General features: G+C 38.7%; 1 protein-coding gene and 1 non-coding gene across 4 annotated transcripts in view; both read left to right on the top strand.

Annotated features, from left to right (window-relative positions):
• VPS8 (VPS8 subunit of CORVET complex) overlaps positions 1–25,390 on the top strand; it is a 397,311-nt gene that overhangs the window by 147,699 nt on the left and 224,222 nt on the right. For all 3 annotated transcript variants that reach the window (XM_066346811.1, XM_066346813.1, XM_066346812.1), the window contains exons 25-27: positions 15,531–15,573; positions 17,301–17,373; positions 17,666–17,785. In XM_066346811.1, coding sequence (XP_066202908.1) covers positions 15,531–15,573; positions 17,301–17,373; positions 17,666–17,785 — 236 coding nt within the window. The remainder of the gene's footprint in view (positions 1–15,530; positions 15,574–17,300; positions 17,374–17,665; positions 17,786–25,390) is intronic.
• LOC136380268 (small nucleolar RNA ACA64) lies at positions 4,007–4,129 on the top strand. Its single transcript, XR_010746935.1, has one exon. It is a non-coding gene; the product is annotated as a small nucleolar RNA ACA64 (small nucleolar RNA).

The following is a 25,390-nucleotide window of genomic DNA, read 5'->3' as shown; positions in this document are numbered from 1 at the left end:
TCTTTTGTGAATTGTCTTAAATCTTGAGCACTTTTTTGGATGTGGGGACAAGGTAGTATTTTGAGTTCATATTATTGAATTGTAAGAGTTTCAAGTGAGTGAACTCCTATCATAACTTACAAGAATTTTTTATGTACTCTGGATACAAGCCCCTTTTCAGGATATATTTTGCAAAAATTTTCTTCCAGTCTGTAACCTTACCTTTTTGTTTTCTTAAGATTTTTAAAGAACAGAAGTTCTCAATCTTCATGAAGTCCATTTTATTGATTTTTTCTTTTGTAGGTTTAGACTTTTGGTATTCTGTTTAAGAGATCTTCATCCAAGCCATGGCTGGTGGCACAGTGGATAAAGCGTCGTCCCAGAGCACCCAGGTCACTGGCTCCCTTCAGAGGTTGCCAGCTTCATCACAGGGTTGCAGGCTCAAGCCCAAGGATGATGGTTCAAGCCCTGTTCAAAGTTCAATCCTGAGGGTGCTGGCTCAATCCCGGGTTGCCGGTTCGAACCCTAGTCAGGGCACATTTGAAAAGCAATCAGTGGCACAACTAAGTGGAAAAACAAGTTGATACTTCTTTCTCTCTCTCTCTCTCTCTCTCTCTCTCTCACTCTCCTCCCCTCCACCCCCCTCCTCTCTGTTTCTCCCTCTCAAAAAAATTTTTTTGTCCAATTAATTTTCATATATGATGCAAGAAGATCAGGTTCAAGGATTTTTTCCCCCATAAAGCTATCGATTGTTCCTTTACCGTTTTTTTTCCCTTTACCACTTTTTGAAAAGATCATCTTGTTTCTTTTGAACTACCGTGACATTTTTATCAAAAATCTTTGACAAAATTAATTTTTTAATTAAAAATCAATTGACCATATAAGTGTGGTTTTGTTTCTGTGTTCTTTGTTACGTTCCACTGATCTATATGCAGAGGCGGATTAAGGTCGGTTGAGGCCCCTTAAAAAAAAGAGGGAAAATAAAAATACATATTAACCATATTTTTAAATAAATAAAAATTATTATGTACTATTAATGTTAAAATTGCACATATGAAACCAAACTTGGTGTCATTAGAAAAAAGTGTAAAGTTGGGGTTCTGTGGGGCCCTTCAGAGGATGGGACCCAGGGCACGCGCCTGGTGTGCCCGCTGTTAAATCCACCTCTGTTTGTATGTCCATACTCATACAAATAATATACTGTCTTAATTATTGTAGCTTAAACTAAGTTCTCCAACTTAATTTTACTTTTTCAAAATAAGTTTAGCTCATGTAGGTTTTAAAATTATGTAGTGCCTTTACATATGAAATTTTAAATTGGCCCATCGGTCCTTTTAAAATTTTTATTAGAATTTGTTTGGGATTACACTGACTCTATAAATTAATCTGGGTAGAATTGCCATCTTAGCATTACTGAGCCTTTTAATTATATGATATATTTCTCCATTTATTTTGGTCTTTTAAAATCAGTTTGCTTTCTCAAACTGCAGAAAGTCAGCTGGGATTTTGATAATGATTGCTTTGAATGTGTAGCTCAATTTGCAGAATATTGCTATTTTAACCTAATTGAGTCTTTCTGTTCATGAACACAGGGTATCTTTTCATTTAATACATCTTGTTTTAATTTCTTTCAGTGATGTTTTTCAGTTTACAGTGTACAGGCCATATACTTACTTCTTTTGTTAAATCTATTTCTAAGTATTATATTTGTTTTGATGCTATTATAAATGGAATTGGTTTTTTAATTTCAGTTTTGGAATGTTTATTCCTAGAGTATAAAAATAAAATTGATTTTTTAATATTGACTGTATGTCCTATATTATTGCTGAATTCATTTATTCTCATTTTTAATAGGCTTTTAAGAATTTTCTAAATGTACAAGGTCATGTCATGTTAGTAGAGATAGTTTTACTTCTTCCTTTCTCATTGTGCTTCGTTTATTTTTTTCTTCCCTAATTGGCCTTGCCAGAATTTCCAGTACATTGTTGAACAGAAATAGCAAGAGTGAATATCCTTATCTTTTTCCAGATCTAAGGGGGAAAGAAAGCATTTAGTCTTTCACCATTAAATGTGATATTAACGAGTTTTTCGGAAATGGCCTTATCAGTTTGAGGATATTTCCTTCTATTTTTAGTTTGTTGGTATTCTTAACATGAAAGAGTTGGAGTTTATCAAATGCTTTTTTCTGTATCAAGATAATCTTGTGGGTTTTGTCCTTTATTGATATGGTCTATAAGATTAATTGATTTTTGTATGTTAAGCCAATCTTACATTCTTGGGATAATCCCACTTGGTCATGCTGTATAATTTTTTTTACATGTTGCTGGAGTGAGTTGCTAGTATTTTTTTAAAAGTATTTTTATGTCTATATTCGTAAAAGACATTGTTCTGTAGTTTATTTTCTTTTCATATTTTTTTTTCTGGTCTTGGTATCAAATATACTTGATATTTGCTATACTTTCCTCATAGAATAAGTTGAGGAAATGTTCTGTTTTTTGGAAGAGTTTGTGAAGGACTGGTGTTCTGTCAGTGTTTGGTAGAATTTATTAATAAAGCCATATGGGCTGAGGATATTTTTTGTTGGAACTATTGAAATTACTAATTCATTCTCTGCTTAAGTCTTTGCAGATTATATATTACTTCTTGAGTCAGTTTGTTAGTTTGTGTACTTCCAGGAATGTGTTCATTTCATCTTTGTTGTCTAATTTATTGGTGTGTAGTGTTTATGGTATTCTCTTATAAGGTCAGTAGTGATATCTCTTATTACTGAGTTTTGTAATTTGCATCTTTTTTCCTTTTCTTGGTCTGTGTAGCTAAAAGTTTGTCATTTTGTTGGTGTTTTTAAAGAACCAATTTTGATTTTACTGTTTTTCTTTATTTTTCTTTCCTCTTTCATATATTTCAGTCTTTGTTTATTTTGCTTTAGGTTTAATTTGCCCTTCTTTTTATTTTATTATTATTTTTTTTTAGTGAGAGGAAGAGAGACAGACAGGAAGGGAGAGAGAGAAGCATCAATTCTTTGTTGTGGCACCTTAGTTGTTCATTGATTGTTTTCTCATATGTGCCTTGACCAGAGGATTCCAGCCAAGCCAATGACCCCTTGCTCAAACCAGTGACCTTGGGCTCAAGTCAGCACCCTTACGCTCAAGCCGGCAACCAGGGGTCATAGCTATGATCCCATGCTCAAGCTGGCGATCCCATGCTCAAGCTGGCAACCCCACACTCAAGCTAGTGAGCCCACACTCAAGCTGGCCACCTTGGGGTTTGAACCTGGGTCCTCAGCATCCTAGGCTGACATTCTGTCCACTGCAATACTGCCTGGTCAGTCCTTTTTAGTTTCTTGAGGTGGAAGTTTAGATTATTGATATGAAATCTTTCTTCTTTTCTAAAATAGATTTTACAGCTACCAATGCCTCTTTAAGCAGTGATTTAGCTGCATCCCATAAGTTTCGGTATTGTATCTACATTTTTATTCATTTAAAAGTATTTTCTAATTTCCCTTGTGAGTCCCTGGCCAGGTAGTTCAGTCAGTTAAAGTGTCGTCCTGAAACACCACAGTTGTGGGTTTGATCCTCGGTCAGGGCACGTATGAGAAGTGACCAATGAATGCATAACTAAGTGGAACAGCAAATGAATGCTCCACTCCCACCCTGCCATCTCTCTAAAATCTGTCAATTAAAAATGTTTTAAATACTGTTTAATTTCCACATATTTGTGAATTTCTCACTTTTCCTTTATGATACTGAATTCTAATTTCATTCCATCGTGGTCAGAGAACATACTTTGTATAATTTCTGTTTTTTCAATTTACTGGGATTAGTTTTATAGCTTCATATATGGCCTATCCTGGGGAATGGTCCATGTGCTCTTGAAAATATGTTGAATGTGTTTCGTTGTTGAGTCGAGTGTTCTGTAGATGTTTGTTAGGTAGTTGGCTTATAGTTTTGTTCAAGACTTTATTATCTGTTCATATTCTACTAAATTGTTCTATCGATTACTGAATGTAGAATATCAAAATCTCCATCGTGTTGGTTGAAATCACCTGCGGCTTTGGCTGTAAGCATGGGTGAGATTCAGCACCCAGAGCCACCGGGGGCCTTAGCTCACCGCCCACTCGAGGTGGAAAAGTGAAACCCAGGCCCCGACACGCAAAAAAATAAATAAATAAAGATATATCGAAATCTCCAAATATTAAAGTGTTTACTTCTTACTTTAAGTATATCAGTTTTTTATTTATTTATTTATTTATTTTTAAGTATATCAGTTTTTACTTCATTTTATTTTGTAATTTTAAATGCTCCTGCAGGCAGTTTACAGTTCTGCCTTAGTTAGCACTTCACTTTCTGCCTGTGCAGACCGTCAAAAGTCAGCCATAGGTTATAGACTAGGGTTTTTTCAGGTTTTTCCTGGGCACGTGCACAGCCCTGTATGTGTATATGCCCTTGTAGAATTTCAGAAATACGTCGGAGCTTTTGCACACCGCCCTGCAGACCTCCCTTTCTCCAGTTTTTCCTTTTCAGTTTTTTGGTGAAGTCTCTTTAGTCCCTTCTGGTAGCAATGCTTTGGCACCTACAAAGTTAAACTGCTGAGCTGATTGTTTTCTACAAATGTCCTGAAGATAGTGCTGTTTGTATAAAGTAAGCTCTGAGTCAGGACAAAAAAAAAAAAAGAAAAAGAAAAAAAGACAAGGCCTGAGAATGGAACTTTTAAGTAAAATGCCAGATAGGTCAAGTAGTAACAGTGCTCTGAAGATGGGGCTTTGAGGAGCTCCAAAGCCATTGTGCCTTCTCGCGTGGCTGCTGTTGCTGGTTTTCACACCGTTGTAGTTTTAAGGATGTTGGTTTTCAAAAATCTTTGACAAAATTAATTTTTTAATTAATTTTCTGTGTCTCTGTTATGTTCCATTGATCTATATGTCTGTAGTTTTAAGGGTGTTGGTTTTCAAAGCTGTGGTGAAGCTGGGAAAGGGGAATGGGACTAGGTAAACTTAGACCAACAAGAAGCTCACTATTCTTGCTGAGATTCAGCCATTATTCTTCAATAAGCACTCCTTGGATTGTTGCAAGCCATTAGGTAATTTTAGGAATTCTGAAAAGTTGATTTTGACTGTTTTTGTCAGTGTTCTCATTTATTTTTTGGAGAAACACATTTTTGAAACTTTTCTTCCACCATCTCATAGGTCAGTCCCTCTGGGTTTTGTTTTTGTTTGGTTGGGTCCTTGTTTTTCCTCTCTGTTCTTCTCCTTGGGTGATTTCTATTTCTATTACTCTACCTTCAAGTGTACTCCTTCATGTCAATTTAATTGTTAACAAAATCCACTGAGTTTTTATTTTCCATGGTTGTATCTTTCAGTTCTATCATTTTCATTTGGTTCTTTTTATTGTTTCTGTTCCTCTCCTACATCTTTTCATGTATCTGTTCAAATTTTCATGCATTGAAACATATTTTGTTATACTTCATTAAGGGTAAATATAATAGTTGCTTTAACATCCTCATCTGTTGTAACATTTTGTTCATTTTAGGATTGGATTTGATTGATTCTTTTTCTCTTAAGAATATGTTTTAGGCCCTGGCTGGTTGGCTCAGTGGTAGAGTGTCGGCCTGGCGTGCGGGAGTCCCGGGTTCGATTCCTGGCCTGGGCACACAGGAGAAGCGCCCATCTGCTTCTCCACCCCTCCCCCTCTCCTTCCTCTCTGTCTCTCTTCCCCTCCTGCAGCCAAGGCTCCATTGGAGCAAAGTTTGCCCGGGCGCTGAGGATGGCTCTGTGTCCTCTGCCTCAGGCGCTAGAATGGCTCTGTTTGCGGCAGAGCAATGCCTCAGATGGGCAGAGCATCGCCCCCTGGTGGTCATGCCGGGTGGATCCCGGTCGGGCGCATGCGGGAGTCTTAACTGCCTCCCCATTTCCAACTTCAGAAAAAAAGAATATGTTTGTAAGGCCAGGAGCTGGGGCCAGGGCCACCACTATCAAAGCAGCCTTCTGGCCCATGCAGGTTCACATTGGATTTGGACAGTCAGTAAAGAAACAACGGAGCCACAAACTGGTGGGCCATAGTCTTTAATTCTAGCTTGCACCCGGCAGGCAAGTAAAAACACACACTGGGCTCCAAAACCCACTCACATTCAGTGCTCACAAAGCCACTGACTTATTCGAGTTTCCTAGAATCAAAGGTTTCTAGCTCACCAGCCTTATTCTCCTCAGTTCCCCATCTCCTTCCTTCTCCCTGCATAAACTGCACACAAACTGGCTTCTCACTCAGCACTCCGCCATCTTGGCTGCTTCTCCTGGCCACATGGCCTCTTTCTGCTCTCTGCTCTGCTCCCTCTGCTCTCTCATGCTAATCATCCCAGGAACCAAGAGCGCAGGCTCCCGTTCTGCCCCCATTTTATAGTGTAGAAATCAAAACCTTTAATCCAATATACAAAATAGGGAAGTTTCTAATACAAAGTCACTTCTCTGAGGCATGATTGGATTGTACCGCCCCACATCAAAAAGGGTGGGAAAGGCTTAATCCCAAAACCAAGCCCCAGGCTACAAGGATTCTCAACACACATTAATATCACCTGGGTAATGGCCTCACGTGGGCAGCGCCATTTTTAACAAAGTGAGCATAATACATTTTATCTGCCCAACAATGTTTTATTTTCTTGGTTCTTCATATGTTAGATAATTTTTTGGATGGTATTTTGAATAGTATGAATGTCACATTGTAAAGATTCTGGATTCTGTTTTTTTTCTCCTTGGAAAAAATTTTCCTTTTGTTTTATCAGGTAATTTTCTTGGCTGGGGTTGAATTTGCAAACTATGTTTTTGCTGTGGCAGCTCCAGTCTTTCTTTCTTTCTCCCTTCCCTTCCCTCCCGTTCCCTTCCCCCTCCCCTCCCCTCCCCTCCCCTCCCTCCTTCCCTCCCTCCCTCCCTCCCTCCCTCCTTTCTTTCTTTCTTTCTTTCTTTCTTTCTTTCTTTCTTTCTTTCTTTCTTTCTTTCTTTCTTTCTTTCTCTCTTCTTCTCTTCCTCTCTTCCTCTCTCCCTCCTTCCCTCCCTCCCTCTCTCTCTCTCTCTCTCTCTCTCTCTCTCTCTTTCTCTCTCTCTTTCTTTTTCTTCTTTCTTTCCTTCCTTACTTTGCTGCTCTGCATTGATTCTGCCCCATGTGTGTAGCATAGAGGTCAGTCAGTGATAATGTAGATAGTTTGAGGCTCCTCTTTCTGGCCTTATTTTTGCAAGATTCCACCAATGTTTTAACTGTTCATTTTCTTAGCTTCTCTTCTCTAGTTTTCCAAACCAGAAAGATTGCTGATTTTCTCATGTGAGCCCTAGCTGCTGCTGTCCTTGTCGTACAGACTACTTAGTCTCTGACTGAAAGCCACAAGTGATCATAATTTATTTGTATACTTCCCTGTCTCCTTTTCTCTAAGCCCCTGAACTCCACGTGAGAGCCTGCATGTATCTCTTCACCTTGTAGTCCTTTAGGGAGGGAGCTCTAATCCTGGTTCTGACTTTTTCTCTTGGTCTGAGCTGCTTTGATTTTTTTTTCTTTTTAAGCACAGTTGGTTATGAAAGGACCTGGGATGTGGGTGGACAGTTTGGAGATCCCCTCTTTGAATCTTTCTCTTTTGGGATTCCCCTGCTCTCCCACATTTATGGTTTTGTGGATTTACTTTTCTGGTCCTCTAGGCCAGAAATATTTGGGCTTTTCTATTCCCGCCCCCTCCCCTGTAGTCGTCCAGCTCGCTGGGAACTACCAGTGTTGTGTGGAAAAACTGCTCAAGACACAAACTTGTCAAGAGAAGAGGGAGAAGCAGTCAAGAGAGACTAACCTCCCAAGTCTTCTTGTCCCAGAGCTTTTACTGATCAGAAGCAGAACAAAGGTAATAGGATTGCAGGGGAGGGAGATCAGGTGATAGGGGAAAGGATGGCTAATGTACTTCTTGTTGATATGGAAAAAGGGCTAGTTTTGGTCAGTACATTCTTTCTTTTGCTAATTAATAAGCACAAAGGGAAGATTAATCTATAAACCTCTAGGCTAATTTCTGAAAGCCCGTTCACATGCATTCCTTTGTGTTTGCACAAAGGTCACTCACCCACAGTTTCTTGCTGTTTGCATACGAGAAACCTGTTTCCCTGAGTCTGCAGCAGGGATTACATTCACAGTACACTCAGGGCTTTTTAACTCAAGTTCCTTAATCCAAGTTATAGAGGGTCCGAGATTAGATGGGTGATTCCTTATATTTCCCTCACCCCGATTCTGTGTGTGCAGTGCAGAGTGCATTTAGCCCAGGAAAAGGTTGGGAAAAAGACAAGTTACTTGTGTGGCTGCCAGTTTGAACTCTTTACAGTGAATGTGAATTTCCCAACAAATTTGTCTACTTCCATTGACTCTTCAGTAGCTCCAGATAGTTACTTTTAATATTATGTCTGGTTTTCATATTTTTTTCCCCCAGTAAGGATCGAAGGCTGGGGGATCATTTGATAGAGTTAGTTACTTATGCCTAAATTATCCCTGAACTAATCTTTTTGAAATAAAATAGAAAATTATGTATGTGTGTGTTTATCAGAAATAAAAGCAGAATATTGGAAATCCAAATAAAATTGATGAGCTTTTGCAACAGAAAAGTCTAAAAACATATTGGGGAGAGAAAAGGAGTAGAAAAGGGGTCAAGAAAATTAAATTCTGTGTCAGTTCAGTTCAGTAGACATTTACTATGCACCTCCTATATGCCAGACACTATGCTGGATGATAGGAACACAGAGATAACACAGACTCCAGGCTGTTAAACTCACAGTAATGGGAAAATGAAGATGGATGTGTTAAACAAGTATGTATAACTTTCTCTAGGAATATCATCAGCTTGGTGCATTCTGTCTGAGATTTCTAGCCATAAAGCTTTATCTAATTAGCCAGTGAACATGAACATGTTATACCAGTAAAGTGACTGCCACCATGTAAATGCTAATTGAATTGGATCAAGTAACATTTGGGACTTCCAGTTTCCAGTCTAGCATGTAAGGCTCTTAGAAGTCACCATTCTGTCTTATTCACAAGTAAAAAAGCTGAATAAACTGAAAAATGAACAGGTCTTCTTAGATTTACCAGTGAAGTGAGGTCACAGGCCAAATAGCTGCACTAGAAACTAGAGAGACAGGCAGGAACAAAGAATCACAACTTCCTGGAGCAGGCTCCTCTGCAGGAACCAGGGCTGGGACGGGAAAGCTTGAACTGTAGTTGATACATTGCCGGTAGCTCAATGTGGATAAGTCTGAGATGTAAAAACTCCAGGGGGCCCAGCACAAGAAAGCCTCCACAATTGTGTGAGATTTACCTCCAGGACTACTACCAGGTTCTCACAGTCAATACCAGACAAACATTTCTTGTGCTTTGGGAGGGAGAGGGAAAAGGAACCATTTTGAAATATGCTCATGTATCCTGTTTTTCTTCATTAAGCCTAGCACCAGGAAAGACTGACTCATTGAGATTTTATCAGAGCCTAATTTATGTGGGGGAAGGGAAATACCCAACTCCTTTAACCATCCTGTCACATGTAAGGGGGGGGGGAGGGGGCTGAGAAGCATTGTTGAAGTTCACAGCCCAGGGGCACAGGCTCACGAAAAGACTGAGACCTAATCATAGGTCTGTGGAGTGCTTCCCTTCCCCTCACAGTTTACCACAACAGAAGAGAGGCCTATTTACTGTAGTGCCTTTTACCTAGCACATTATGTGTGCTTTCAAAAATTACAAGCCATACTAAAAGGCATAAAACACAGCCTGAAGAGACAGAGAAATCACCAAAACCAGACTTAGATGTGGCAGTAATATTGAAGTGATCAGACCAGGAATTTAAAAAAATACTATGATTAATATGCTAAGGGTTTTAATGAAAAAAGTAGACAATATTCAGTAATGGAGGGATAATATAAGCAGAGAGATCGAAATTTTAAGAAATAATCAAAAAGAAGTCTTAGACTTTAAACACACTAACAGAAGTGAAGACGCCTTTGCTGGGCTTAGTAGCAGACTTGACATGACCGAGGAAAGAAGCTGTGAGCTTGAGGGCATAACAGTAAAACGTTAAAAAAAACTGAAAGCAAAGAGAAAAAGATTGAGAAGTGGAAACAGAACAGAATATCCAAAAACTATGGGACAACTACAAAAGATGTAGCATACACATAATGGGAATATCAGAAAGAAGAGGAGAAAAAGGAACAGAAACAATATTTAAAGCAACAATGACTGAGAATATTCCCAAATTAATATTAGAAACCAAACCACAGGTCTAGGAAGCTCAGAGAACACCAAACAGGATAAACAGCATAAAAACAACATGGAGACATAGCATATCCAAACAGAGAAAAATGAAAAAGATCTTGAAAGTCCAGAGGAAAAGAGCACCTTACCTGTAGGGGAGCAAAAATGAGAATTGCATCCTACTCCTCAGGAACCATGCAAGCAAGAAAAGACTGAAATAAAATATTTAAAGTGTTGAGAGAAAAACCCACCAACATAGAATTAAAAAAAATTTGTGTGTGTGACAGAGACAGAGAGAGGGACAGATAGGGACAGACAGGAAGGGAAAGAGATGAGAAACATCAATTCTTCGTTGCGGCATCTTAGTTGTTCATTGATTGGTTTCTCATGTATCTTGACAGGGGGGCTACAGAAGACCGAGTGACCCCTTGCTCAAGCCAGTGACCTTGGGCGCAAGCTGGTGAGCCTTGCTCAAACCAGATGATCCTGCGCTCAAGCCGGCGACCTCGGGGTTTCGAACCTGGGTCCTCCATGTCCCAGTTTGACACACTATCCACTATACCACTGCCTGGTCAGGCTTTTTTTTTTTTAATTTTATTGAATATTTAGAAAATTAACTTTAACAGGGCAACATAGATCAATAAGAAGACATAGGTTTTAGGTAAACATTTCTATATCATTTGAACTGTTGATAATGTTGTATACCCATCACCCAAAGTCAAATCATTTTCCATCACCTTATATTTGTCCCTTTTCATACCTTTCCCCCTACCCACTCTCCATCCCCTTCCACCACATCCTCTTCCCCCTAGTAACCACTTCACTTTTATCTATGTCCCTGAGTCTCAGTTTTATACCTCACCTATGTGTGAAATCTTAAAGTTATTAGCTTTACTGATTTTCTTATTTCACTCAGTATAATGTTCTCAAGGTCCATCTATCCAACATAGAATTTTTTACCCTACAGAATTATTCTTGTATGTGCCCTGATGGGGGTAGAACCTGGCATATGGGGACAATGCTCTAATCAACTGAGCTACCTGGCTAGGTTTAAAAGTTCTTTAGTGATGGGTACACAACATAATTAACAGTTTAAATGTTATAGAAATTTTTACCTGAAACCTATGTACTCTTATTGATAAATCTTACCCCATTAAATTTAATTTCTAAGAACAACAACAACAAAAAATGTTTTTAGAGAGAAAGAAAATACTGTAGGAGCCTTTTTTAAAAAAATGTTTATTTATTTTAGGGGGGGAGAAAGAGAAGGGGGGAGGAGCAGGAAGTATCAAGTCCCATATGTGCCTTGGCCAGGCAAGCCCAGGGTTTTGAACCGGCGACCTCAGCATTCCAGGTCGATGCTTTATCCACTGTACCACCACAGGTCAGGCCCTAGGAGCCTTAGATATAAGAAAGGAAGAGCAATGGAGAATGAATAAGTGAAGAAGGTAAGGTAAAAACTTTTATTTTTCTTATTTATTTCTGTTAAAAGATTTTATTCATTGCTTTTGCAGAGAGAGGAGAGAGAGGGGCAAGGGAGTGAGAAGTATTAACTCATAGTTGCTTTACTTTAGTCTTTCAGTGATTGCTTGTCCTGTGTGCCTTGACCAGGCAAACCCAGGGCTTTGAACTGGCGGCCTCAGCATTCCAGGTTGCTGTTTTACTCATTGCACCACTACAGGCCAGGCTATTTTTCTTATGCTTGATCTGTCAGATAACAATTTGTTCAGAATAATAGTAACAGTGTATTTGATTATGTATGGCTTGTTTGTGCATATGTGTATATATGCTTAAGTATAAATGAAATGAATGACAGCAAGGATATAGATATAGGAGGGAGGAATTAGGAGTATTTTGTTATTAGAAGGTCCTTGTGCTACCTGTGAACCATTGTAGGGCAGGAAGACTCAATACTGTCAACGTCATTTTTTCCTAGCTTAATCTGTAAATTCAGTGTAATCCCAATCAAAATCCCAGCAAGTTATTATTATTTTTTTTGGATATTGACAAACTGATTCTACAGTTTATATGGAAAGTCAAAAAACCCAGAATAGCTAAGTCAATACTGAGAGAGAATAAAGTTGAAAGATTTACTATAAAGGTACAATAATCAAGACAGTGTGATATTGGTGAAAGAATAGAAAAATAGATCAGTGAAACACAAGAGAGTTCAGAAGGAGACTCTTATAAACATAGTCGACCGATCTTTGACAGAGAAGCAATGCCAATACATCGGAGCAAAGGTATTCTTTTTGACAAAAAGGGGAGGAACAACTATACATCCACGTACAAAAAAAATGAATCTAGACACAAACTTTACCCTTTTCACAAAAAAAAGCTCAAAATGAATCATAGACCTAATGGTAAAATGTAAAAGTATGAAACTTCTAGAAGATAACATAGGAGATAGCCTAATTGATTGTGGTTATGGTGATGAAGTTTTAAATACAATACCATCCAGGAAAGAAAGGTACTATCTATGAAAGAAAGAAATGATTGCGCTGAACTTTGTTAAAATTCAAAACTTCTTTGCATAAGACAGAGACTGAGAAGACAATCCTCAGATTGGAGGGAAATATTTGCAAAAGACTATTATCCAAATAGACAAAAAATCCTAAAACTCAACAATAAGAAAATAAACAACCTGATTAAAAACAGGCATCTCACCAAAGAAAATGCATAGATCACAAGTAAGCATATGAAAAGATACTCAACATCGTTAGGGAATTACAGTTTTAAACAACAGTGAGATACCAGTACACACACCTATTAGAACAGCAAAAATCTGGGACACTGACAGAGCCAAATGTTGGCTAGGATATGGCACGACAGAAACTCTCATTTATTGCTGGTGAGAATGCAAAGTGGTATGGCCGCTTGTGGAAGAGAGTTTGGTGATTTTTCTTTTCCTCCCTCCCTCTCCCTCTTCCTCCCCTCCCCTTTCCCTCTCCCTCCCCTCCCCTCCCCTCTCCCTCCCCTCCCCCTCCCCTCCCTTCCCTCCCTCCCTCCCTTCCTTCCTTCCTTCCTCTTTCTTTCTTTTCTTCTTTTTCTTCTTTTTTTGTGAGACAGACAGATGGACAAGAAGGGAGTGAGTTGAGAAGCATCAACTCATAGATGCAGCACTTTAGTTGTTCTTTGACTGCTTCTCATACCTGCCTTGCCAGGGGGCTCCAGCCGAGCAAGTGACCCCCTTGCTCAAGCCAGTGACCTTTGGGCTCAGGCCAATAACCATGGGATCGTGTTGAGGATCCCACGCTCAAGCCAGTGATCCCACACTTAAGCTGGTGAGCCTGCTTTCAAGTCAGCGACCTTGGGGTTTTGAATGTGGGACCTCAGCATCCCAGGTTGGTGCTCTACTCACTGTGCCACCACCAGTTAGGCCAGCTTAGTGATTTCTTACAAAACTAAACATAGCCTTACCATATGACCTAGAAATTGCTCTCTTTGGTATTAACTCAAAGGAGTTGAAAATTTATGTCTTTATAAAAACCTGCACACCAATGTTTATAGCAGCTTTCTTCATAATTACCAAAGTTTAAAAGCAAAAAGAACGGATGACTAAACTGTGGTATATCCAGACAATGGAATATCATTCAGCACTAAAAAGAAATGAGCTATAAAGCCGTGAAAAGACTTAGAGAAAACCTATGCATATTACTAAGTTAAAGAAGCCAATCCGAAAGGGCTACATACTGTGTGATTCCAGTTATGTGACATTGTGAAAAAGGCAAAACTGTGGAGACAGTAAAAATATCAGTGTTCGCTAGTGGATAGTGGGGAGGGAAGGGTTGAGTAGACAGAGATTTTTAGGCAGTGAAACTATTCTGTATGACACTATAATGGTGGATACTTGTCATACATTTGGCAAAGCCTAGAGAATGTACATCACTAAGAGGAATTTAAACTTTAGGTGATAATGATGTGTCCCAGTAGGTTCATAGTTTATAAGAAATGTACTACTCTGTTACAGGATGTTGATAGTTAGGGGTGATTGTGTGGTGTGGGGATATGGATGGTTGTATATGGGAATCTCTGTACAGTCCTCTCAATTTTGCTATAAACCTAATTAAAACTTGTCTAAAAATAAAGTTTATTAATTTTAAGAACATTTTAAATTGAAGCAGTATGTAATTATTTAATTTTGAGCTATTCAAGTTTATTTTCACTTGTAACAGCACAGTTTTGAAGTATTTATAAAGGATTACTGATTAAATAAGAGATGTACTCTTGCTTTATGTTCAGTATTTATGTATCAAAAATAGAAACTTCAGCTCCTCATTATTACCAACCACAAACACTTTTTTTTTCTTTTGCAAGTGAGAGGAAGGGAGATAGAAAGACAGACTCCTGCATGCCTCCTGACCAGGATACACCCAGCAACCCCCGTCTGGGGCCATGCTCACAACTGAGCTATTTTTAGCACCTGAGGTGGAGGCTCCATGGAGCTATCCTCAGGGCCTGGGGCCAACACACTCAAATCAATCAAGCCATGGCTGCAGGAGGAGAAGAGAGATGGATAGAAGGGGGAGGAGGGGTAGAAGAAGCAGATGGTTGCTTCTCTTATGTGCCCTGCAAGGAATCAAACCCAGGACATCCACACACTGGGCTGACGCTCTACTACTGAGCAACTGGCCAGGGCCACCAACCACAAATTCTATAACCTGCATACCACAAGAATTACTGATCATTTTACCCACTTTTGGTGCTCTTTGTTCTGTTGCCCATGACTCCTTGGCATAAAACTTGGTGTATATTTCCAGTTTCTTTTAACCAAGAAATAGGTTTATATTGCCAGATGACAGAATCTTACATTTTTTACCTAAGTTAAAATACAAAGGGTCCTTAGGATCACTTAGTGAGTCTCTCAAACATTTGTGAAAAATGGCCCTCCCAGTCCTATAGCATTATAGGTGGTAAAAGTCATGTTACAAATGAGAAAACTTTATAATTATGCCTTAATATTAATTAATTGGTCATGATCTATAATTGGTCAACTCATTGCCTGCTCTACACCTGCTCCTGGTCCCAAGGAGACCAAGCCTTTGGTTAAGCGAACAATACATAGATCTCCACCCTCAGATCTGTTTCTTCTACATGTACCCTAGAATGTCTCATCAATCCTGAGTCCAATAAAAGAACATAATGGGAATTCTAAAAGTAATAATTAAAGTGGTCTTATTTAAGTTTTCTGTTACTTGGGGATATGATACTTACTTTTCCTTAAATGCCAAGTTTTATTTTTTGTTTCCATAAAACAGTTATATTTCTGAAAGGGTTTTGAGAGATTTGCTGATGATACTTTTTCTATTTTAGATGAACAAGTTGTTATGGGCAACAAGCTCCTTGTATATATTAGGTAAGAGATGTTTCATCTGTTTATGTCTGTTATACTCCTATAATTTTCCTCCTATGTTCTTAGAGGTGCTGTCATCCTTATCTATGTAGTGTTCTCATTTTCCCTTGTTCTCATGTATAGAAGTGTTTTTCAGCCATGGTTGAGTTTGTTCTCCCATGCACCTCGCCCCCACCATGAGTCATTTGGCAATGCTAGAGACTATCACAAGTGGGGATGCGGAAAGAGATGCTACTGGAATCTAGTAGGAAAAGGCCTGGGATACTGCCAAATATCTTACAATGTATAGGGAAGTCCCCACAATAAAGAATTATCTCTCAACATATCAATAGGGCTGAGGTTGAGAAACCATGAGATAGAGTACTTTTACTACTGATGGTATTGTGGGATGTATGCGGTCTATATTATCTATCAGGACCAGAGATTTAAATCATGAAAAAGTTAGTGGCAGAGGTAAAACTGCTGCTGGCACAGTTCTTTGCAAGAGACTACACAGGTTCAGAACTGTGTCCTAATGGAACTTTTAGGCAGATAACTGGCTGCAAGGGTGGCAAGCAGGTAAGCCAGTTGAAGAACCTGCCAGAACATCGCTGTAGCTCCTGTCTAGTGTCAGAATTCAGTTTGAAACCTATTTTATTTTATTATTATTTTTTTTTTGTATTTTTCTGAAGCTGGAAACGGGGAAAGACAGACAGACAGACTCCCGCATGCACCCGTCCAGGATCCACCCGACACGCCCACCAGGGGGCGACGCTCTGCCCACCAGGGGGCGATGCTCTGCCCCTCCCGGGCGTCGCTCTGTTGCGACTAGAGCCACTCTAGCGCCTGGGGCAGAGGCCAAGGAGCCATCCCCAACGCCCTGGCCATCTTTGCTCCAATGGAGCCTCGGCTGCGGGAGGGGAAGAGAGAGACAGAGAGGAAGGAGAGGGGGAGGGGTGGAGAAGCAGATGGACGCTTCTCCTGTGTGCCCTGGCCGGGAATCGAACCCGGGACCTCTGCACGCCAGGCCGACGCTCTACCACTGAGCCAACCGGCCAGGGCCGAAACCTATTTTATACTTTAAACTTTTTAGAATATACTGGTATCCAGCTGTCTCTAACACTCAAAATTGATGGCTAGTTTAAAGAGGTTTAAAATTCACACACACACACACACCTAAAAAAAAAGAAAAACAAAAAAATGAGGGTATATTCAGAAGATATTTTTGTAAGTGAGCCTACAAGGCAAGTCATTAGCCATAAGGAAGGTCTGATTTGGGGGTAAAAGTGATTCTAACTCTCCCTGAAGGCTTATCTGATTGCAGACATTTTCCAGAAATCTCTTAGCCTGGCTCCATCCCATCTTTAATCACCATTCTTAAAGCCACTGGTTTAAAAGCCTTGAAGAACATTAGGCTTTTAACAGGTAAATCATAGTTTAATGGTGCCATTAGGATTTTTGTAGACGCTGGGTATATGAATTTTAGACAGTCTCTTCTTGTTTCTTCTTGCCTCTATAGTGCAGCTTGGGTTTTTCCTAGGAAAATAAAAGAAATATGACTTAGTCACAGATGTGTTACCTCACCACCTTCCCTGTCACCCACATTTTCTGAACTGGCTATCATCTTGATCTGGGTTTGAACTAGACCTAACTTAAAAATCAAACTAGTATCTTGGGTTTGAGAAACAATGTGTTACCTGGAAGTCAGCCCATTACAAGTCACCAAATCTGTCCTCTTTCTTTTCTTCTAGCTGTTGTCTAGCGGGCCGTGCCTATCCCCTTGGTGATATCCCTGAAGATCTCGTTCCTTTGGTTAAAAACCAGGTTGGTGCTCTTTCCCAGCATTTTTGCCATTACACCTCTTAACATGCACTAGCAACAAATTGTCTGAAGGTTACACATGGGTCAGGAGCAGTCTATTAGCTGTAATAGGAGAGAGCGTGCATACCATCACTGAAGCCAATAGTTAGAACTGGCAGAGGTTATAGAAGTTATGACATGTGGCACTTAAAGTAAATTCAGCCTGCTTTTATTTTATCCAGATGGAAATAAATGCTTCAGCGAGATACTTTGCCAGGTGAGAAAATAATCAACTTTTTTCCCCCCAATTTGGCAGGTTTTTGAATTTCTAATTCGCCTGCATTCAGCAGAAGCTTCCCCTGAGGAAGAAATTTATCCCTATGTTCGGACTTTGCTACATTTTGACACAAGAGAATTTCTAAATGTATTGGCACTGGTAAGAGATAATATGATTTTATGGTGTTTTAAAAGCCAGGGTGATACTGTTTTAATAGAAAGAAAAACAAATAATAACCCTTATGCAGATACTGGTTTTCTGCCCTAGCAGTAAGTCAGTTTCAAATGCTTCATTTTGTTGTGCGACTCAATATTTCTAATTCTTCTTCCTCTCTTCATTCGTTCCCCTCTTACTTCCTTCCCCCTTCCTCCTCTTCTTGCTCCTCTCTCTTTCTCTCTTTCTCTCTCTCTGTCTCACTGTTTCACTCTCTCATCTCTTTCTAACAATTCTTATCAAAAAGTTGAAGAAAGCAGGGCTAAATGTGGTGCATCTTTGATTTCAAAGGTATATTAGTTGGCAAACTAACTATGGAAGATGGCTCTGAAGGACACGTGGTGGTGATGAGAGTTGAAATGGAACGTAGATGTTTCCTGCTGAAAAAAATATCCTTATACATGTTTAAAGATGCATTTGCATGAGGCATATTTTCTATGAAAATGCCCCCAGAGAAATAATTATATAAAACATAATTCCTCAAAAATAGTATTATACTTTTTAAAAGCTTTCAATAACATAGACAGTGCTTATATAATAAGGTTCAGAGAAGCATCAGGCTCACAAATGTATAAACACAAATATTGTATATGCACAATATTTAGAAAAATAATAAATCTAAGTCTTAATGATTATTTCTGTGAGATGGGGAAAATTTCTCTAATGAGCATGAAATATTTTTGTAAGTTGAATAATATAATAAACTTAAAAAAGTAAGTACCCATGGGAAGATCAATATTTCAATTATAACATAGTTTGAATTTATTTAATTTGAAAATCTGACTTTAGAAATAGTCACTTCTTACTTGCTGGGAGGAAGGGACAAGAATTTAGAACTGGAAGTCAGATCTAGTTGGTTTAGGTTAGGAGACCTTAGATATCGAGAAAACATGGAGGAACTCGGTGTTTGACACGTAAGGGCAAAAAAACAAGAAGTGTGGGGCGGGGCCTGCGAAGGGAGTGGTAGATAACTGCAAAGAATTTTACCTTATTTTCATTTTTTTTTTTTTTCATTTTTCTGAAGCTAGAAACGGGGAGGCAGTCAGACAGACTCCCGCATGCACCCGACCGGGATCCACCCGGCATGCCTACCAGGGGGTGATGCTCTGCCCACCCGGAGCGTCACTCTGTTGCATCCAGAGCCATTCTAGCGCCTGGGGCAGAGGCCACAGAGCCATCCCCAGCGCCCGGGCCATCTTTGCTCCAATGGAGCCTCGGCTGCTGGAGGGGAAGAGAGAGACAGAGAGGATGGAGAGGGGGAGGGGTGGAGAAGCAGATGGGCGCTTCTCCTGTGTACCCTGGCCGGGAATCGAACCCGGGACTCCACGCCAGGCCGACGCTCTACCGCTGAGCCAACCGGCCAGGGCCTTATTTTCACTTTTTGAAGGCTATGGTAGCACTGAAGGTCATTTGGAATTATGCTGATATCTGAATTATGGTATTAGGATTGATAGTAAGGCAGCAATACAGTCTCATTTGCTTGACAAATATTTGGGTGACTGGTGTATCATAGATACTCTACCAGGGGTCCCCAAACTTTTTACACAGGGGGCCAGTTTACTGTCCCTCAGACCACTGGAGAGCAGGACTATAAAAAAACTATAAACAAATCCCTATGCACACTGCACATATCTTATTTTAAAGTAAAAAAACAAAACGGGAACAAATACAATATTTAAAATAAAGAACAAGTAAATTTAAATCAACAAACTGACCAGTATTTCAATGGGAACTATGGGCCTGCTTTTGGCTAATGAGATGGTCAGTGTTTCCTCTCACTGACCACCAATGAAAGGTGCCCCTTCCGGAAGTGTGGCGGGGGCTAGATAAATGGCCTCAGGGGGCCGCATGCAGCCCGCAGGCCGTAGTTTGGGGACCCCTGTACTATACTAACTGGGGGTGCACTCTTGGCCGGTAGGACATAAACCCTGCCTTTGTGGAAGAAGAGAACCCAGACTTGTATATAAGTAGTTACAACACAGTGTAATACAGGCCATTGGAAAAGATGCTGTGGAAAACAGGAGGGAAATCTAATGGAGGTTTAGGGAGTTTCTTACATAAAATAACATTTATAACGAGTCTCAAAGGATGAGTAGAAGCCAGTCAGTTTAAGGTTGGGGAAAATATTCTACGCAGAAGGATAGAATATGTGAAAGGGCCTGGAAACAAGGTAGAGCAATTTGTGTTTCAAAGAATTGGGAAAAAATCAGTATGGCTGGATTTTTAAGTGTAAGGAATCCTTCAGAGAGAGACTGAGCATTGTAATCCATCAGAAGAGGTTTGGATTTCAGTACTAGATTAGTAAATAGCATTGAAGTCTTTTAGGTAGAAGAATATCATGATTTGTGATGTTGAGATATTCCTTCTGTGCATTGTATGAAAAATGGATTGAAATAAGATCGGAGGCAAGATGTTAGCAAATTTTTGTAGTAATATAGGTAGAAGATAAAGGTGGCTCGAATTAGGGCAGTGATAGTGGTGACATTAGGCCTAAAATTTAGGAGTTATTTTACAGTTGGATGTGAAAAGTAACACAAATGGGGAATCATCAATGATTCCCAGGTTTCTGGCTGGGTGAACTGAATGTCTAGTGGTTTATTTGTGGATTCAGTAGGGAATCAGAGGAGGAACAGGTTTCTCTGGAGATGGGATAGGGGAAAATGTACATAATTAGTTCTCTTTTGAATGAAATGAATTTGCATCAAGTATAAGCTGAATTTTTGAGTACTAAATCTAGAGAAATCGTAAGACCTAGGATGCTAAATCCTGGATTCACTGCCTGTTATGTCTACCATAATTGATTAACCACATGACCTTCCTTCTTCAGTTAATATAACTTAATAAAAGAACATTTTCAGATACATAAAAAAATTTAAGTGACAAATTTTTAAGCCACATTTTCCCAGTTTTTTCATTTAGGAATATTGTTTTCAAGCAAGGCTTTTCAATTTAGCTGAGTTATAATTTATACAAAATATAATTTTCCATTTTCCAAGAGAAGAGCTTGACAAAGGTATGCAGTCTTTTTTTTTTTTTTTTTTGGCTGTACAATTCTCTCTCTCTTTTTTAATTAATTTTAAAGAGGTGACATTGATAAATCAGGGTACATATGTTCAGAGAAAACATCTCCAGGTTATTTTGACATTTGATTATGTTGCATACCCCTCACTCAAAGTCAAATTGTCTTCTGTCACCTTCTATCTGGTTTTCTTTGTGCTCCTCTCCTCCCCTTACCCCCTCCCTCTCCATTCCCCCCCAACCATCACACTCTTGTCCATGTCTCTGAGTCTCATTTTTATGTTCCATCTATGTATAGAATCATATAGTTCTTAGTTTTTTCTGATTTACTTATTTCACTCCGTATAATGTTATCAAGGTCCCTCCATGTTGTTGTAAATGATCCGATGTCATCGTTTCTTATGGCTCAGTAGTATTCCATAGTATATATGTACCAAAGCTTTTTAATCCACTCGTCCACTGACAGACACTTGCTGTTTCCAGATCTTCGCTATTGTGAACAATGCTGCCATAAACATGGGGGTGCATTTCTCCTTTTGGAACAGTTCTATGGTGTTCTTAGGGTATATTCCTAAAAGTGGGAAAACTGGGTCAAAGGGCAGTTCAATTTTGAATTTTTTGAAGAATCTCCATACTGTTTTCCACAGAGGCTGCACCAGTCTGCATTCCCACCAGCAGTGCAGGAAGGTTCCCTCTTCTCCACATCCTCGCCAGCACTTATTCTGTGTTGTTTTGTTGATGAGCGCCATTCTGACTGGTGTGAGGTGATATCTCATTGTGGTTTTAATTTGCATTTTTCTAATGATTAGTAATGTTGAGCATTTTTTTATCTGTCTATTGGCCATCTCTATGTCCTCTTTGGAGAAGTGTCTGTCCATTTCTTTTGCCCATTTTTTGATTGCATTGTTTGTCTTTCTGGTGTTGTTTTACAAGTTCTTTATAAATTTTGGTTATTAATCCCTTATCAGATGTATTGTTGAATATGTTCTGCCATTGTGTAGTTTGTCTTTTTATTCTGTTCTTATTGTCTTTAGCTGTGCAAAAGCTTTTCAGTTTGATACAGTCCCATTTGTTTATCCTGTCTTTTATTTCACTTGCCCTTAGAGATAAATCGGCAAATAATATATTGCTGTGAGAGGTGTCGGAGAGCTTACTGCCTATGTTTTCTTCTAAGATGCTTATGGTTTCACGATGTATATTTAAGTCTTTCATCCATTTTGAGTTTATTTTTGTGAATGGTGTAAGTTGGTGGTCTAGTTTCATTTTTTTGCAGGTAGATGTCCAATTTTCACAAAACCAAGTATTAAAGAGGCTATCTTTACTCCATTGTATGCTCTTACCTCCTTTGTTAAATACCAGTTGTCCATAAAGCTGTGGGTTTATTTCTGGGTTCTCTGTTCTGTTCCATTGATGTATATGCCTGTTCTTATGCCAATACCAGGCTGTTTTGAGTACAGTGGCCTTGTAGTATAACTTGATATCAGGAAGTGTGATATATCCCACTTTATTCTTCCTTTTTAAGATTGCTGAGGCTATTCATGTTCTTTTTTGGTTCCACATAAATTTTTGGAATATGTGTTCTATATTTCTGAAGTATGTCATTGGTATTTTAATTGGTATTGCATTGAATTTATAAATTGCTTTGGGTAATATAGACATTTTAATGATGTTTATTCTTCCTAACCATGAGCACAGTATATGCTTCCACTTATTTGAATCTTCCTTGATTTCTTTTATTAATGTTTTATAATTTTTCAAGTACAAGTCTTTAATCTCCTTGGTTAAATTTACTCCCAGGTACTTTATTTTTTTGGTTGCAGTGGTGAAGGAGATTGCTTCCTTAATTTCTCTTTCTGACAGTTCATTGTTAGTGTATACAAATGCCTCTGATTTTTGAGTATTAATTTTATATCCTGCCACCTTGCTGAATTCATTTATCAGGTCCAGTGGTTTTTTGACTGAGACTTTAGGGTTTTCTATGTACAGTATCATATCATCTGCAAATAATGACAGCCGTACTTCTTCTTTTCCAATTTGGAGGTCTTTTATTTCTTCTTCTTGTCTGCTTGCTATGGCTAGGACTTCCAGAACTATATTGAATAAGAGTGGTGAAAGGGGACACCCTTGCCTTGTTCCTGATCTTAAGGGGATTGCTTTCAATTTATGCCCATTGTGTATGATTTTGGCTGTGGGTTTGTCATAGATGGCCTTTATCATATTGAGGTATGTTCCCTGTTTTTCCACTTTGCTGAGAGTTTTGATCATGAATGGGTACTGGATTTTATCAAATGCTTTTTCTGCATCTATTGAAATTATCATGTGGTTTTTCTCCTTCCTTTTGTTTATGTGATGAATTTCATTGATTGATTTGTGAATATTTACCAGCCTTGCCTCCCCAGAATAAATCCCATTTGATCATGGTATATGATATTTTTCAGATATTGCTGGATCCGGTTTGCTAATATTTTGTTGAGGATTTTAGCATCTATATTCATCAGGGATATTGGCCTATAATTTTCTTTCTTTTTGTTGTCTTTGCCTGGTTTTGGAATCAGAATTATGCTGGTCTAATAAAAGGAGCTTGGAAGTCTTCCTTCCTCTTGAATTTTTTGAAATAGCTTGAGAAGGATAGTAGTTAGTTCTTCTATGAATATTTGGTAGAATTCACTTGTGAAGCCATCAGGCCCAGGACTTTTCTTTGTTGGGAGTTTTTTGATAACTGTTTTGGTCTCATTTGTTGTAATCGGTCTGTTTAGGTTTTCTGATTCTTCCAGATTGATTTTTGGAAAATTGTATGTTTCAAGGAATTTGTCCATTTCATCTAGGTTGTCTAGTTTTTTGGCATACAGTTCTTCATAGTATTTTCTTACAATATTTTGTATTTCTGTTGTGTCGGTTGTTATTTCTCCACTCTCATTTCTAATTTTATTTATTTGAGTCCTCTCTCTTTTTTTCTTGGTGAGTCTAGTTAAAGGATCATCGATCTTGTTTACCTTTTCAGAGAACCAGCTTCTGGTTTCATTGATCCTCTGTATTGTTTCTTTAGCCTCCATGTCATTTATTTCTGCTCTGATCTTTATTATTTCCTTCCTTCTACTACATCTGGGCTTTACTTGCTGTTCTTTTTCTATTTCTTTTATAAACAGGGTTAAGTTGTTTATTTGAGCTTTTTCTAGCTTCTTAAGTATGTCTGTAGTGCTATGAACTTCCCTCTCAGTACTGCTTTTGCTGTGTCCCATAAATTTTGAGTTGTATGCTCATTATCATTCATTTCTAGGAATTTTTTTATTTCCTCTTTGATCTCATTGTTAATTCATTTGTTATTTAACAGCCTGCTATTTATTTTCCATGTGTTTGAGAATTTTTGAGTTTTTCTGTTGTGGTTGATTTCTAGTTTCATGCCATTGTGATCAGAGAAAATGCTTGATATGATTTTAATCTTCTTAAATTTGTTGAGACCATTTTGTGCCCTAACATGTATGTCCTAGAGAATGTACCATGAGCAGTTGAAAAGAATGTATAATCTGCTGCTTTAGGGTGAAAGGTTCTGAAGATATCCCTTAAATCCAATTGATCTAGTGTGTCCTTTAGGTCTATTGTTTCTTTGTTAATTTTCTTTCTTGAGGATCTATCTAGAGATGTTAGTGGGGTATTGAAATCCCCTACTATTATAGTATTGCTATTGATCTTGCCCTTTATATCCATTAAAGTCTCCTTTATATATTTAGGTGCTCCTATATTAGGTGCATACTTATAATGGTTATATCTTCCTGTTGGAATGCTCCCTTTATCATTATGTAGATACCTTCTTTATCTCTTTGTTTTAATGTCTATTTTGTCAGATGTAAGTATTGGTACCCCAGCTTTTTTTAAAATAAATTTTTATTAATTTTAATGGGGTGACACCAATAAATCAGGGTACATATGTTCACAGAATATGTCCAGGTTATCTTGTCAATCAATTATGTTGCATACCCATCACCCAAAGTCAGATTGTCCTCAGTCACCTTCTATCTAGTTTTCTTTGTGACCCTCTTCCTCACCCTTCCACTCTCCCTCCTGCTCCTCCTCCCCCCTCCTCCTATAACCACCACACTCTTGTCCATATCTCTTAGTCTTGTTTTTATGTCCCACCTATGTATGGAATCATGCAGTTCTTAGTTTTTTTTAATTTAATTATTTTACTCCATATAATGTTATCAAGATCCAACCATTTTGTTGTAAATGATCCAATGTCATCATTTCTTATGGCTGAGTATGTATATGTGGCTGCATGTATCTTTATGTATCAATGTTTCTGAGTTTTGGGGGTATATACCCAGTAGAGGGATTGCTGGGTCATAAGGTAGTTCTATTTTCAGTTTTTTGAGGAACCACCATACTTTCTTCCATAATGGTTGTACTACTTTACATTCCCACCAACAATGAATGAGGGTTCCTATTTCTCCACAGCCTCTCCAACATTTGCTATTACCTGTCTTGTTAATAATAGCTAATCTAACAGGTGTGAGGCGGTATCTCATTGTAGTTTTG

This window comes from Saccopteryx leptura, chromosome 8 (assembly GCF_036850995.1).
Source record: "Saccopteryx leptura isolate mSacLep1 chromosome 8, mSacLep1_pri_phased_curated, whole genome shotgun sequence".
Taxonomy (NCBI): domain Eukaryota; kingdom Metazoa; phylum Chordata; class Mammalia; order Chiroptera; family Emballonuridae; genus Saccopteryx; species Saccopteryx leptura.
The sequence above is the reverse complement of the archived record's forward strand: the minus strand, read 5'-3'. Positions and strand labels throughout refer to the sequence as shown.